Source organism: Megalobrama amblycephala, linkage group LG14 (genome assembly GCF_018812025.1).
Source record: "Megalobrama amblycephala isolate DHTTF-2021 linkage group LG14, ASM1881202v1, whole genome shotgun sequence".
NCBI lineage: Eukaryota > Metazoa > Chordata > Actinopteri > Cypriniformes > Xenocyprididae > Megalobrama > Megalobrama amblycephala.
Window position 1 is genome coordinate 40,827,316 of NC_063057.1, and position 15,825 is coordinate 40,843,140.

At 36.2% G+C, this 15,825-nt stretch overlaps 1 protein-coding gene across 1 annotated transcript in view; it reads left to right on the plus strand.

Moving 5' to 3' along the window:
- Positions 1-802: 802 nt before the first annotated feature.
- The window catches only part of LOC125245269 (E3 ubiquitin/ISG15 ligase TRIM25-like), a 44,087-nt gene continuing 29,064 nt past the window's right edge, over positions 803-15,825 (plus strand). The window contains exon 1 of the mRNA XM_048155806.1: positions 803-1,751. Within this exon, the coding sequence (XP_048011763.1) occupies positions 1,179-1,751 (573 nt within the window). The 5' untranslated portion in view covers positions 803-1,178. The remainder of the gene's footprint in view (positions 1,752-15,825) is intronic.

A 15,825-nucleotide genomic window follows, 5' to 3' on the forward strand; every position in this document is an offset into this window, starting at 1 on the left:
ATACAAAGTTTTAAATATCTACTTTAACGAAAACGAAATAATTCAAAATGAAAAGAAATAGGCTACTCTGATTATGTAGACTAAACCGAATGAAATGTGCATTCTCTCTCTAAGCGTGCCCATGAGGAGATGAGGAGAGTCAGTAATGTCAACTTCATCTTTGCAGCCTGATACACTGATTCAGAAAACATTACTTTATTAAAAACAATTAAAATGTCTCCTTGCAGTTTTGGTCACATTCATAAGACCAATATCGATTTGTAAATCCCAGTCGATCTTTTGGTAGGCTATATGCTGTTTTCAGTTGATGAATAAACAGTACAGTGCGCCTCCCATCCAATAAATCGCAATAGGCTGAAATCTTTTTATTGCTTTTGATATGGAACAAAGTCTCAGATTTCAAATTCTGTCCATTTCATTACGAAATTCAAGCAATAAATACCGATTTGACGCTCTTTAATGTGGTGGGATATATCATTGTAGCTTCTGGGTACTCGCCTGTGTGTTATCAAACGCATAGCAAAAGATTCGTGCCAGTTTCATTTTTGTTCTGGATCCAGTGCTCTGCTGCTACATTGGAGCGCACTCACCACCAACTGGACAGGGGTGGGAATTACAGTTACAATTTACAATAGATCACCCTCAGGGTAATCTGTCAACGTGACGGACGGCCTTCAGATTTTTCCGTCATTGATAAAAAAATTCCGTCAATGATGGAAAATTTTCGGTTAACGCGACCTCTGGAATTAGCTAACTCGGTACTTCAAGTTAAGAGCAATTAACATGCATGAGTACTACAAACTCAAAACTTAGTAGTTCTGCTTACTTAAAACTGGGAACATCATAACTCAAAAATATTGATGTAACTGATTACCTCAGATTTTTTTTGAGTTAGTCCAACTTATTTAGGTTTACAGTGTAACCCTGTCGTAAGATGAATTCTATGCTTGTTTCTAAGTTAGATTGATAAATATGCCCAATATGTGTGGGAACACCCATGAAAACTAAAAACTTAGCAGGAATGAGGCTCTTCAGGACCAGGAATGAGGAAGCTGCTTTACAGACACACCTGTTTTGCACACGTCACTCAAACACAGAACCAGGAAACACCTGAGTTCAGTGAAGTTGAAGTGTAGTTGAACTGTTGTGTGTTTGTGTCTCTGTGTTCATGCAGTAAAATGGCAGAAGCCAGATTTTCTCAGGAGGAGTTCATGTGTTCAGTGTGTCTGGATCTCCTGAAGGATCCAGTGGCCATTCCCTGTGGACACAGTTACTGTAAGCTCTGCATTACAGGCTGCTGGGATCAGGAGGATCAGATGAGAGTCTACAGCTGCCCTCAGTGCAGACAGACCTTCAGTCCAAGACCTGCTTTAGCTAAAAACACCATTCTGGCTGAAATGGTGGAGAAACTGAAGAAGATTAAACTTCCTGCTGACTGTTACGCTGGAGCTGGAGATGTGCAGTGTGACGTCTGTACTGGAAGAAAACACAAAGCCGTCAAGTCCTGTCTGGTGTGTCTGGAGTCTTACTGTCAAACTCATTTTGACCGTCATGAAGAATTTCACTCTCGTAAGCCACATAAAGTGACTGAAGCCACTGGACGACTGCAGGAGATGATCTGCCCGAAACATGACAAGATCCTTGAGGTTTTCTGCCGCACTGATCAGAAGTGTATATGTCTGCTGTGTACGATGGATGAACATAAAAACCACGACACTGTATCAGCTGCAGCACAGAGGACAGAGAAACAGGTATGAACTTTGTACCCAGCAAACTAAACATTACTCAATAACAAGTCTTTACAAAAGGAAGCCGTCGTTCAGATGATTTTCTGAGTAAAATGTGTAAAAAGATTAAATAAACATGAAAAATGTTGAGTCCACTTATTATTCAACATGAGATAATCATGCAAAATGTTTACACAATGTACATACTGTATACTGAGAGATAAATGTTTAATAAGATCTTAAGCAGTACAGATATTTTATATGAACAGAACTATTAATTTCACAATGATGTACTATGAAAATGATTATTTCTACCTGTAATCCTTCATAAACATACATAATAGATAAATCTATAATAATAATAATAATAATAATGCTAGCACGCTCCACTCACATATCACTCACACTAAAACCGCTAAAATGACGTTCGCTCAAATCCTGCTCCGACATGAAATTTCTATGTACTGTACTATTGTCACGGTTGCTGGTTGCAGCACAAACAAATATAATCAGGATCTAGATGCCGCAGCTTTCTTTATTTAAACAAACTCAAAACTCCACCAAACACAAGGAACAGAACAACCAAACTTTTCAATGACGAGGACAGAGAGAAAACTGAAGGAAACACAGGGTTTAAATGTACAGCAAACAAAGGAACTTTACAAGATAATTAATAAGAAACACCTGAACTCAATCTAAGCCTTCTGAAGCAATTAGGAAAATCAAATAAGGTGGCATGTTAAGTCATGTGACATACATGAGCCAGTGAGGTTTGATGTTATTGACGCGTCACCATATTTGATTTGGGTTCTAGAAACTGGCCCTGCGTTCCATTCGGAAGGGCTCACCCTATGCACTAATCCAGTGGTTCTCAAACTTTTTACACCAAGTACCACCTCAGAAAATATTTCTCTCTCCAAGTACCACCATAATGACCAACATTTAAATACAGTAGCGTAGTAGGCCTAACTATTCAGCTAAAGTTAAAAAACGAGGCAGTTTATTCCAAATAAGTATATTTATTATTGTTAAACACTGTAAATGCGCAGTTTGAACATCAACACTGCACTTACTTAGAGGTAAATAAAAAAAAAAAATTTAACCTAAATGTTAAATAAAAACTGTACTGTACTTTAAATGTTTAAATAAAAATGAACTTAAATAAAGATCAAATAAAAATGTGTTGTACTTAAATCAATGTTAAGTAAACAATTTACTGTACTCGTTAAAAAAACAACACAGGCTGAATGTGTAATTGCAAGTAACAATAACAGCTGTAACATAACTGTACTAAACTGTACTGCTTTGATTACGGGTGTACCACAGGATTGAAATGGTGGACTTTGAATGCTTCAGTTCATCACGTTTTTGTAAAAAAAACTGGTTTGTCCTGAAGTGCCGTGTGTTTGGTTGTTAGATGTCGTTTGAGATGCGATGGCTTCATACATTCATTGCTAAGAACTTTGCCACATAACACACACTGCGGCCTGGGCTCGTTCTCTCTCCCGCTACAAATAAATCCAAATTTGATGTAGTTCGAGTCAAAATTTCTCACTGTTTTGTACCGTTTGCTGCTGCTAGCAGACGCTCCGGTGACATCACTGGCACTATCAAAGCCACTGTTAGCACCTGTGCTCGGTTCACTTTTGTTCTCTTCAGTTCTTGTGCTTGACACTTTCTCCTCCTGATCCACACTTCTCTTACCAGATTGAAGCCACGATAGCAGTTTCGTTGAATTTATCCACCTCCAACTCTTCCCATCACAGCCAAAATACAGACATAAACAGGAACAAAAACAAAGACGTGACTTGACATGACTTGACATGGCTTGACATGGCTTGACGTGACGCGGCGTGACTAGAAAACAGATACTGACACTCACCAAAAGCGGGTTAGATAAAACAAAGCTAGACAAGAGAACAATGAAACATGAGGGCTATTTATACAAAGGGACTAATGACAAACAAGGAACACCTGTGAACAATGAAGACAAAGGATCAATGGCAAGACAGAACTGAAATCACATGACAATAACAACCAATCAGAACATGACACATGAGACAGGGGAAGCACATGACATGAACACATGAGGGCAATGGTATCACATGATACAAAACATGGCAAAAACAAGGAAAACAAACATGGCAAAGAAACAAAGCATAACTATGAAAATAAACCAAAAACCGTGAACATGAACCAAAACAAAACAAGACATGACAACACCACATAGAGATTGTGTGTACATTTATCCTCAAAATATGACTGTGCCCGTCATTGTATTTCAAGTTGCATGTATGTATCCCTAGTGTATAAGCTTAGCTATGACTGTAGTTGTGTTAGTTTCATTCTAAACGATAGTATAGGTATAAACTGTATCTCCCCTTTTACATCTTTGACGTCTGACACGTTTGGTCTCTTTGTAAAGCTCTCTTTATGCCTTATTTGACAATGTATGTCACATTACTCAAAAATTCATTGTTCTATTTTTAATGATACTTTGAAGAAAATGTACTCAGATCTGACACTTCATAAACCATGCAAATGAGGTCATAAATGAAGACAAAGAAAAGTTTGCCCGCCAAAATTTTACCCTCATCATTGGCTGACGTACCTAAGGAGGCGTTCTGGTTTGTTGTTCTTAAAACACAATGACACGCGTCTCTTCGTCGCACAAGTTTCTCTTTCATCAAGTCTTCATCATCCTCCATCATTAGGAGACAGACTCTCTCTAATTTCTTTTCCGGTTATTTTACTCTTAAGTTAAAACCTTGTTTGACAATCCCACCGGAGAAGGCACTCCTGGAAAAGGACCAATTGCCAAACCAAGCATGCTGAATCTCCTACAGACAGACAGCACCTGAACTTATGCAAGCAACAACTTCTTTCCACGTGCTTTAAAGTCCGCGTGAACCGGAAGTTGCAAACGACTTTTCTCCAGTGTTGTGACGTTTTTCTAAGTGAAACAGAATATTGAATAGAGGGCAGAGTTTTACTTTAGCGCTCCTCCTCTCCATCTCTCGCTCATAGCAGACTAACGGTTGCAGAGGAGTAGTTTACGCGTTTTCAACCCAAGCCGTCAAACTGACGTTATCAGAGAATGAACGCCATTCCAGACCGGAAGTAACATTTCAGATTTCGATTAAAGATTACCGCGTCAAACAATTCTTTTCTGTGTTTTAACTTGCACAATTAATTGTTCACCACAAGACTAGTAATATGCACTAACAAAGTAAATAGGGTCGATTTTGATTTTATCTGTATTTTAAGCTTCCTTGCTGGCTCTCAAAGGTTTTAACTGTTTGTAATTTGACATTTCTTTGATCAATTCGGTTTTTCTTAATTTTACTTTAGTTTTCTATAGATGTGTATTATTTATGTATATTTAGCTGTATAACCTTTGTATTTGTAGTTTCATATATTAAATACATTATATTCACGCTCAATTGTTCTGCTGCTCATTCAGAAAACCAAGTCACTTCTATGTTTGATTCTGCAACACTGCTTTATGCTTTAATGCTATAATAGGAAGTTATTCTTGTGGCCAGAGACTAATTTCCTTTTATAATAGTCTATGAGAAAATTTATGGTTTGCTGGACAAACTAGGATAGTCTTTCTCAAACCACTAGTGAACTAGAACTAATCATATTTGTAATTAATTATAATTTGTTGTAATTAATTCACAATATATGTGCATAATTCCCTCTTTGGTCGATCTATATTACAATTAGTCATAACGTGTTATGATATAATTATATATTTTTCACCCATGATTTGAGCTAATTGATTAAATACGTGTAATTCGCTACACTCCTGTACCCATTCTGACTGTGACGTCAAACAACTTCCCTGTGCAAAGGATCATGGGGGCCCGAAGTGTCCATTAGTTGTACCCTTCGAAATCCTTCATTCCGAAGGGCCCTTTAAAGTGGTTAGTTTTGAGCACTTCGGTTTGGAACGACCCTTCAATATGGCGGCTATGATTATTTTCACTCCAAAGTGCCCCTCGGAGGGTGATATATCCCATTTGGAACGCACCGACAGACATCTCTTTTGTGTTCTGCAAGAGAAAATCATACAAATTTGGAAAAACATGTGGATGAGTAACAATAAAAGAATTTACATTTTTGGGTGAACTATCCCTATAAAACTAATCCCTAGTTTGATTAAATAATGCTGACACTTATGAATGAATCTATAATCTTATCTTAGATCTTTAACCCCTCAATCTCAGCACTTCACTGATAAAGGATTCATATCTGTTTACTTGATGATTTATGTGATGTTTCTCCTGTCATTGGTTTGTCCTTTAGCACCAGCTGAAGGAGACGCAGAGGTCGGTTCCAGCAGAGGATCCAGCAGAGAGAGAAAGATCTTCAGCAGCTGAGAGAGGCTGTGGAGTCTCATAAGGTGAGTCTGGAGAAGAAGAGAAGTTTGAGAAGTCTCAGTCAGACTCACTGAAGCCACTGTGTGATTGTGATGTGTGTCCTAACAGCGCTCTGCACAGACAGCAGTGGAGGACAGTGAGAGGATCTTCACTGAGCTCATCCGCTCCATTGAGAGAAGCCGCTCTGAGGCCACACAGCGGATCAGAGATCAGGAAAAGACTGCAGTGAGTCGAGCTGAAGGACGACTGGAGCGACTGGAGCAGGAGATCAATGATCTGAGGAGGAGAGACGCTGAGCTGGAGCAGCTTTCACACACACAGGATCACATCCATTTCCTGCAGGTAACAGAGATCTAGAAGAACAGGATCATAGTGGACTTGAACAAGAGACTCACAGAGAAACATTTCATGAGAGCAGAGTGAGCCGTTGACTGAAGTGTTGATCTGTGTGTTCGGTTATATATAATCATCAGTCAGACTCTCATCTGATCTTCTTCTTTTGAAAGAGACGCACTTACAAATGCAGTTCAGCTCTGGAAATCTCTTTTTTCTGAAAGATATATTGAGCTTCCAGACATCAACAGTTCAAAACTTCACTAATATTTAAATATTTAGTCCTCAAACAGGAAGTGAGGCTGTATTTTACCTCTGCTTTAGCATATTTAAGCCTTGTGAATTTCAGAGCCACTAACTGCTCAAAAGTTATAAATAATGGTCAATCTACTTGTTGCATTTCAACTGTTTTTCCTGATCAAATCTACTCAACCCTGTCATGTGACTCATTGATGCTCTTGATCTGTTTCATTTATGTTATTGCCAGATGTTTGATCATCAAGAGTTTTCCTAGAAAGTTCACATACAGTGTAAGTGGCACAATAATTTGTACCTCTAACATATATACACTCTAAAAATGCTGGGTTAAAAACAATCACAGTTGGGTTGAAAATGGACAAACCCTGTGATTGGGTTGTTTTAACCCAGCGGTTGGGTTAAATGTTACTCAACATACTGGGCAGTTTTATTTAACTCAACTATTAGTTAAAATGATCATATGGCTGGCTTAAAATGAAATTAAAATAGGCTGGAAATGAAAAATCAGACAAATAATGAATAGAGGCAACAATAATAAAAAATAAACATTTATTAATTGTTAATCTCCAACATATTTTGTTAATTTTAAGCAAACAATACAGTAATTTTTAAACAATAGTCGAGTTAAATAAAACCTTTTCATTGCCATTAGAGTGAAATTACTGACCCTAAACATACAAGCTTGATAAAAATGCTAATTTTAGAAGAACATTTCAGATGGCACTTAGAGGCTTTTGCATCTAAGTCTTCAATATGATATAATGAACGTAAATGACGATCCCTTCAGTTCTCTCTCCTCTTTTGATGTTGTGAGAGAATCTGTCCTTCAGCTGAGAGACAAACTGGAGGATTTCTGCAAAGAGGAGCTGAAGAAGATCCCTGACAGAGGTAAAGTCCTGGAGATTCATCTGCTCTCAGAAATGATCCTCCATCATCTCATATCATGTAGAAGATCATATTAGAAATGTCTTAGGAACGGATGCAGGGATCATTTTCTCTTGACATGATAATCACACTCTTCATGTCTGTTGATTTCCACAGTCACTTTCACCAACATTGTTCACTGGACCAGGAACGACTTCCTACAATGTAAGTCACTAAGAAAACAAGCAGAAAAAAATCACTGAGTGTGTTCATGTTCTTCCTGTAGAAGGAGAAAGAAAACATGACAGAATAATTTTATAGTTGATCATGTAAATCAGTGTTTCTCAATGGGGCGTTCAGAGAATATCAGGGGATGTTGAGGTGTTTTTGGGAGGTGTTTGTTAAAGGCGTGTAAACGTCAAAGATTTACAAACTTGTATTTACTTGCAAAAGAAAATCGTCTGCAACAATATAACCACATTCTAAGTGCTCGGATCAATTGCGTCAGAAATTGAATGTAGCATCCGTTTACAGTTGGTGTGCGTCTATTGTAGACAGAATCATTGATTATAATGGGTTGTATGAGCTTTTGTGGCGACACGACATGTAGCGCCGTTCACGTCAGAGTGTGACCTGCCAGTTTACACCAATGTGACCAGAATAGACTTTTTCATTTCCATAGCAACAACTAATTACTTCAGTGTTTCTGTCAGCTTTCTGTAGTGCAGCTGCTGAACTTCCAGTGAAAACAACTTCTGTGTTTAGCATTCAGACACAATATAACACACGTCAGAAGTGCCGGTACACAAGGAACACTAAAGGTAAAAAGATAGAAGTGTGTACTGGCACTGGAAATATGAAACTTTATCAAAGATGTGAATCAGGACACTAAACTGGGGATTCAATTTATTCTTCAAAAACAGGAAATCTTTTAAAAAATAATGAATAAATATGATTATTTTTCACTGAAAGCAAATGAAAAACATTCAATATTAGATATTAAACAGACAATATTAGAGGTAAAATCACAGTAGAAAAAAAGCCCCTCAAGATTTTCAGAAAAGTAAGAAACTGAAAGATCTTCTGGAAAAATTCCACTAAGGATTTATCTTAAACTGGATTTTGTATCAAGTCACTTTAATCTTTGGGGAAACAGATAGAAATTTAAAGAAAGCTCAAGATTGCCAAAGTCTACAGCACTGAAAATCACCAACAATACAATAGACCTACAATGCTTAAAAACTTGTACATCAAATTATTACACTCATCATTGAATTAATTTAATAGATCATTGGAAAATAAAAAATCAGTTTAAAAAAAAAAGAAAAGAAATTATGATTCACAGGATATCTGATAAACTGTACTGAGACACTGATGATATATTGAGTTCAGATACATTAAAAGATCAGATTCATAATTTCTGATCCTGATGTGTTTTATCTCCATCAGATTCCCATCAGCTCAATCTGGATCTGAACACAGTGAATAAACTTCTCTGTCTGTCTGAGAGGAACAGAGTGATTACTTACACTAACGCAGTCCAGCCGTATCCTGATCATCCAGACAGATTTGATTATCTTCAGGTGTTGTGTAGAGAGAGTGTGTGTGGACGCTGTTACTGGGAGATTGAGAGGAGTGGGAAAAATTATGTGTATATATCAGTGTCATATAAGAGCATCAGCAGGAAGGGACGGGGTAAAGAGTGTTTGTTTGGATATAATGATCAGTCCTGGAGTTTGATCTGCTCTTCCTCCAGTTACTCATTCAAACACAATAACATAGAGACTAAACTCCCAGTAAAGCCCATCATCAGGAGAATAGGAGTGTATGTGGATCACAGTGCAGGAACTCTGTCCTTCTACAGCGTCTCTGGAGACACAATGAGCCTCATCCACACAGTCCAGACCACATTCACTCAACCGCTCTATCCTGGGTTTTATGTTTGTTATGGATCAGTGAAACTGTGTTGATAAATCAGAATAGACTGCAAAAAATGAAATCTTGCTGAGTCTTGTTTTTTTTTCTTCTAAGATAAATAAACTAGCCTAGAATTAAAAGTAAAAGATTAATTTCCTTGTTTTGTAACTGTAAATGTAACTTAAATTTTCTTACTTAGAAAAAATGGCTAATTCTGGTGATTTATTTAAATGAATTAAGTATCTTTTTAAAGTGTATGGTATATTTTGACACAGTAAATCCTGAAAACAGAAATTTCAAGCCATACTTTCTTATTTTAAGAGCATAATGTTTCTTATTTTTTAGAAAACAATGTTAGGATATTCTGACAAAGATTTTTTTTTTTTTAAATTATACTTTACATTATTTAACTTCATTTGAACCAAATGAGAAACAAGAAAGTAGCAAATCAGAGAAGCATATTTTATTCTGTGCTGACAACAGTGTGAATTTATATTGAGATGTCTTGTACAGCAAAAAGTATCTCATAAATTGAACATGCAGGTTTTTTTTAACAATAGCCAAGTACACATAAGGAGCTGAACAAATTTAATTTGAACAAAATGTCTCATCTTTAAATCTCTATAGTCAGTAAGTAAAATGGGGATAAAAAAATTAAATACAAATATAAAAGAGGAAACTGACTGTGTGCTTTTTCACTTTTCTTTGTTCTCATTTTAGCAGTTACTGGTGCACTTGTACATTGCACACACATCTCCGAGATAATACTTCAGAGGAATATAAGTATGGTTCTTAAAACTGAGTGCATAATATGATGTATAATCTACAATTGTGTCTGCATCCACTATCTCAGTGGCTTGAGCAAGGTTTGGGACATCGATTTCATAAGAAGCAAACTCATGACTGAAACCCACTGTGTCATAAACCTGACATTCAAAGCAATACAATGAGGAATTTGTAATATATATGTTCTTTATGAGCAAAAATACAGGAACATTTTCATTTACACTTATTACAATCACTGACCTCTGACTTCTGACAAGTACTTGTTGCCACATAGCTCAAGCCATTTTACTGATACCACATGTTGCACATTTTCTACACCCCAAAAATCTCTAATTTTATCCTGCACATACTTCATATTTTCCACTTCAGAATTGGGTGATTCTCACAGCTGATATTTTGACAACTCTCAAACATCTGATTGTGTTTAACCAAGGACTTGCAAACATTCTTGAAATTTAGCTTGGAAGACCACTGTTTGAAAAACCGTGTTTAGATTCAAATCTCATACACATGTGTCTGAGCATTGGACCTAAATCTTTAATCTGTTCAGGAATATGTATCAAATAATGTTATGTTGTTCTCAGGAAATAACCATTTCATATTGCTCAGATATATAAAATAAGCAATTTAAGCTTTGCTACAGTGGCCAAAGAAATAACTGATGCAAATAGGATCTGAAGTAGGGCTGTCACGATATTAGATTTTTCACTCCACGGTTATTGTGGCCAAAAGAATTCACGATATCAATATTTTTTTGTGCTTTTTAAGACCTGAAGAAATAAAAATTAATACTAGCATAGTAGCCTGTACATTATGTCTGTTACCAATCGAATGAAATCATTATCAACAAAATCTATCTTTGCAATACAGAGGTGACACAGAATGAGAAGTGGCATTAATATATTTACACAGCATTTACAATTTGTCTACATAAATTTAATTCAATATTTAAATATGGATTTCTTTCTAATTTTAACTTTTTTAATTAAAATGTACCTTAAATATGAAACTAAACTAAACTGCCAGTAGGTGGCAACAAGTCACTATCTTAATGAGTGAGTGAGTCAACCAATTTGTTCAAATGACTGATTCATTCAGGAACGAAGCTCGGATTCATTCGTTCTAAACGCGGATTCAGTCAGTATAACAAAAACATTTCTTTTGCACGGGACCTCTGTTCTGTTCATAATTGTGAAATTGTTGTTGGTGAAATAAAGGAAAAAAACAATATTAACAATACTGTGTCTAAAATGTAACTCACATTGTTCATTTAACAATAAGTTGAAGGAACATTGCATTTGTGCTGATTTGGGGAAAACGGCACTCTTGCTCGTGTGATATTGTAATACAACTACATCTTATGATATAATGACAAACTCGGGGCAAAAAATGAAGTTTGAGGGCATATAACTGCATGAATAGTAAAGAGAAGAGTAAAGAAAACGCGGTACTTATTAAAAGAATCACCCTTTATTTAAATATATGAACAGAGACAATCGCTGTTAACAGATTCATTTCCCATTCCATGACTAGTAAAATAATCTCAATTTACTCTCTGTAAAATGCTGTAATCCACAGGGTGATGGACACGGAGGTGGGTAAGGTTGGCTGTAGCTAGGCAAATCCAGTGGATTGGGCTGTCTAGCTGTTTTCTTGGAAGCCGAAAAACTCCCATTCTGTCAAGTTTACTTTACTTTTTTGGGGTGTGGACAGACCCTGCGTTCCGTTCGGAAGAGCTCATGCCTATGCCCTAATCCCTTCAAAGGGTTTACCCTCCGGAGTAAGAGCTTCGAAGGGATGAAGGGTGTAGGGGTAAAAAAAACCCTCTTCTTTTGGAACGCACTTCTGCATCATCTTAACGAGACAATCAAGGAGGAGTAGATTGTGCAAGCTGTGCCCTTTGTTTAACGTTAGTTTATATATTTATTCATTTTAGGTTTATCGCACCATGTATAGGTTATCGCACACATTTGAACGGACTGATAAAGGGAGCTATAAAGTATTTTTGTTGAAGTACAATGTCGTTTTGACCATAATAATGTACCAAATCTAACTCAAATAAATATTACAGTAGTATAGAAAAATACTATATACATTTATAGTTAAAATCGAACGCTGAGCCTCCTGTACCCATTCTGTGACATCAAACAACTTCCCTGTGCAAAGGATCATGGAGGTCCATCAGTTGTACCCTTCGAAATCCTTCATTCCGAAGGGCCCTTTGAAGTGGCCAGTTTTGAGCAGTGCCCTTCGGAGGGAGATATATCCCGTTTGGAACACACCGAGAGCCTCTCACTCTCCCGTTCTATTCATTTTAAATATTTTGGTTATCGCCAATACTGGTATATTGCGACACTCCTACACCAACCTAGCAAGTAGCTTTACAGTATTAAACAGGAAAAAGTGTCTGTTTCATCAAAGAATTTGGAGCCCAAAATAACCTATTAATGGGTTGCTTTTTTCTGAAATGACATGACACAAGTTTGTTCTTTGATTCCTCTTGAAGTATACATACCTGCAAACTAGTTGCGAATTCTCTTTGCCAGGGTGAAATTGCAAGCACAATAAAGCTCAATAAAGGGGCTACTTTCCCATAGACTGGAGTGAGACCATGGACGTCTCTCCAGGTGTCACAGTTTTTCTTGGTACACTGTGGTGTGACAGATCACAGTAGAGGTTCAGTTCATGCAGAGCGCACATAAACCGACCATCTCTTCTGCTTTACTAGGTATAACATGAAATAAACATTAATGAACATCTGAAGGTATTTTGAAAGATACAGTACAACTTACTGAAATCCTCATCATGTCACATTCAATTGATCAGTCAGTGTTTCAATTGCAGAAAGGCGTCAATAAAACAGCTTGTTTTAACAGATGTCATATTTGCTGTCACATTTAGCTTATATAAAAGGCCTATATAAAAAATGAGTAGAAATGTATTTGTATATTATTATAAACATTTCCCATGTGTAATTTGTTACAAATCAATTTTAACCTTTAATATTATAATGATGTTCCCTCTATTGTTTACAACATTATTTGAGAGAGAGAGAGATTTTTTTTTTTTTTTTTTGCCATGTAATGTAACTTACCTGATAGGCCCCAAATGAATCAATATTGAATTGAAGGTAATCAAATCAAAATCAAATCGCAAGCTTCTGAATCGAAATTGAATCCAATTGCGCAATTTGTCAATGCCCAGCCCTAGTGTCAATAAATGTTTGTTTTTTAACTTGAAGCAAATGTTGTTAAAGTTTTTTTTTGTTGGTGTTGTTTTTGTCAAGAGTGCACCAGAATGTCTTTTCTTTTTCTTTTTCTTTTTCTTTTTTTTTTTTTTACTCTTTTGAGTTTGCAGGTATATCAAAACCTTTCAAAATCAACAGTTTCAAACTTAAAGAAAACACAAGTTTTGTGCTCCCCAAACTGTCTGCCGCTGCTCAGCAGTGATGTTAGCGTCTCTTCAAAGAATCTTAATTGCACAAACATAAATAAAACACAATGTACAGTCCAGACCTGGTCCTCTCTCATCCGTCATGTTATCTCTCCTCCCTTTATGCTTCCAAAGCTTCAACTTGAGATACGAGACCTGTGTGGTGCACAGGTGACGCTCATTACCATTGACGCCACCAGCTTCACTCCGTTCTCATACCCCTCTGCCTCGTCCTGTTTGCCACACCATTATTCCAGGCTGAAAATCAAAATATCATTGTATTGGAGTAATAGGTGACAGAGTTTTGGCTTTTGCTTCCCAACTCCTGATTAACTTACAAACTCTTACCGCCGGTTTCACAGACAAGGCTTAAAGGGATAGTTCACCCAAAAATGAAAATTTGATGTTTATCTGCTTACCCCCAGCGCATCCAAGATGTAGGTGACTTTTTTTCTTCAGTAGAACACAAATGATGATTTTTAACTGCAACCGCTGCCGTCTGTCAGTCAAATAATGGGAGTGGATGAGGACTTCTGCTATAAGAGTAAATAAAACTTGCATAGACAAATCCAAATTAAACCCTGCGGTTCGTGACGACACATTGATGTCCTAAGACACGAAACGATCAGTTTTTTTATGACCATGCCACCAAGTATTGCAAATGATAGGAATATTCTGAAAAGTAACATGGTTACCTACATGTCGGACACACTTGAATCACATAATTATACATGATGATTCATGCCTTTGTAAACAAAATTATGTCTTAAAATTTAAATCAATATATTTTATGTGAATGAGTGGAAAGGATGATTTTCACATCGTCAAAGAAAAAACTCTAGACTACAAGATCTAGTTCTCAAAAGTCTTGTGAACAAATGTTTAGTATTTGTTATATGACCATATTGCAGTGACTTATTTGTGGCTATTGAAAAAAGAGTTAAATGTGTATACAGTGTAATCAGAATTTAGCCAATAAAATGTTTATAAGCAACTGAAAAAAGACCAAATGTCAGGGCATGTCAACAATTCATCAAGGCCCAAAAACACCCTCAGACCCAAGAGGGTTACAACCAACAGGAGCCTGAAAGAACATCAAAAAACAGTGTCCAAAAACACAAGTAGTTTATTCCGAAACAGCAGTTTCACTGTTCACACCACAAACTATATTACAAAGTGCAATAGTATGAAAGAAATAGAACAAGATTGTAATATAATTTCTCTTACAGTCTCAAATTCCATCATATCAAGATTCATTACAAAAAATGCATTACACAAAAACTGAACCTATCCACCTTTGATGCACAAGACACTGAAGAGATATTTCTAAGCTCAGAAGCACTAAGATTCCCTAGTGAAAAAGTATACTTTATTGTATTTTAAATACATTCCCCTTTTCTATAGTACATTGCAAATATACGAACAAAAAATGTACTCTCTTTAAATATATAAAAAGTATATTAGTATCATATTTTCACAATACAACTTTTAACACACTTTAAAATAATTGTACTTTAGTATATTTTCTAAAAAATATATTTTAGAAAAATATACTTGAAGTGTAAGTTCAGTTTATTTTTTAAAAGTGTATTCATTTGCACTTTATAAAAATATATTTGAGGTATATTTTAACAGTGTGCTGAAAATGATCATTGTAACAATGCACTGAAAGTATATTTAAAAAAAAATACATTATTTAATATCCTGAAGTTTTAGTGTATCTAAAGTTAAATTTGAGTATATTTTTTAAGTTTACTTTTTCTTCCTTGGAATTCATTTGATTACTCGTGCTATTTATTTCAGTATGGCTAATGCTTTAAAAGCCCATTTAATATATGCAGTGTAGCCTATACAATTTCCAAATATGTGTAAATGTTTATTAAGTTTACACTGGCAGAATCATTTTACAATCGTACACACAAATCTATTTTAAACAACACACCAGTATCACAATTAACATTACATGCGAAAACATATGTTGAGTGGTTAAACTTGAGACTTCAAATGAATTCAAATATCTCTTCAACTTGGTCTGTGACCAATCAGATTTTGTTGCTCACTGCCTTTAGCCAATCAGAGCTGGTGACGTCACCGTCCTCGTCTGAATCCCCCTCTCTCAGTCA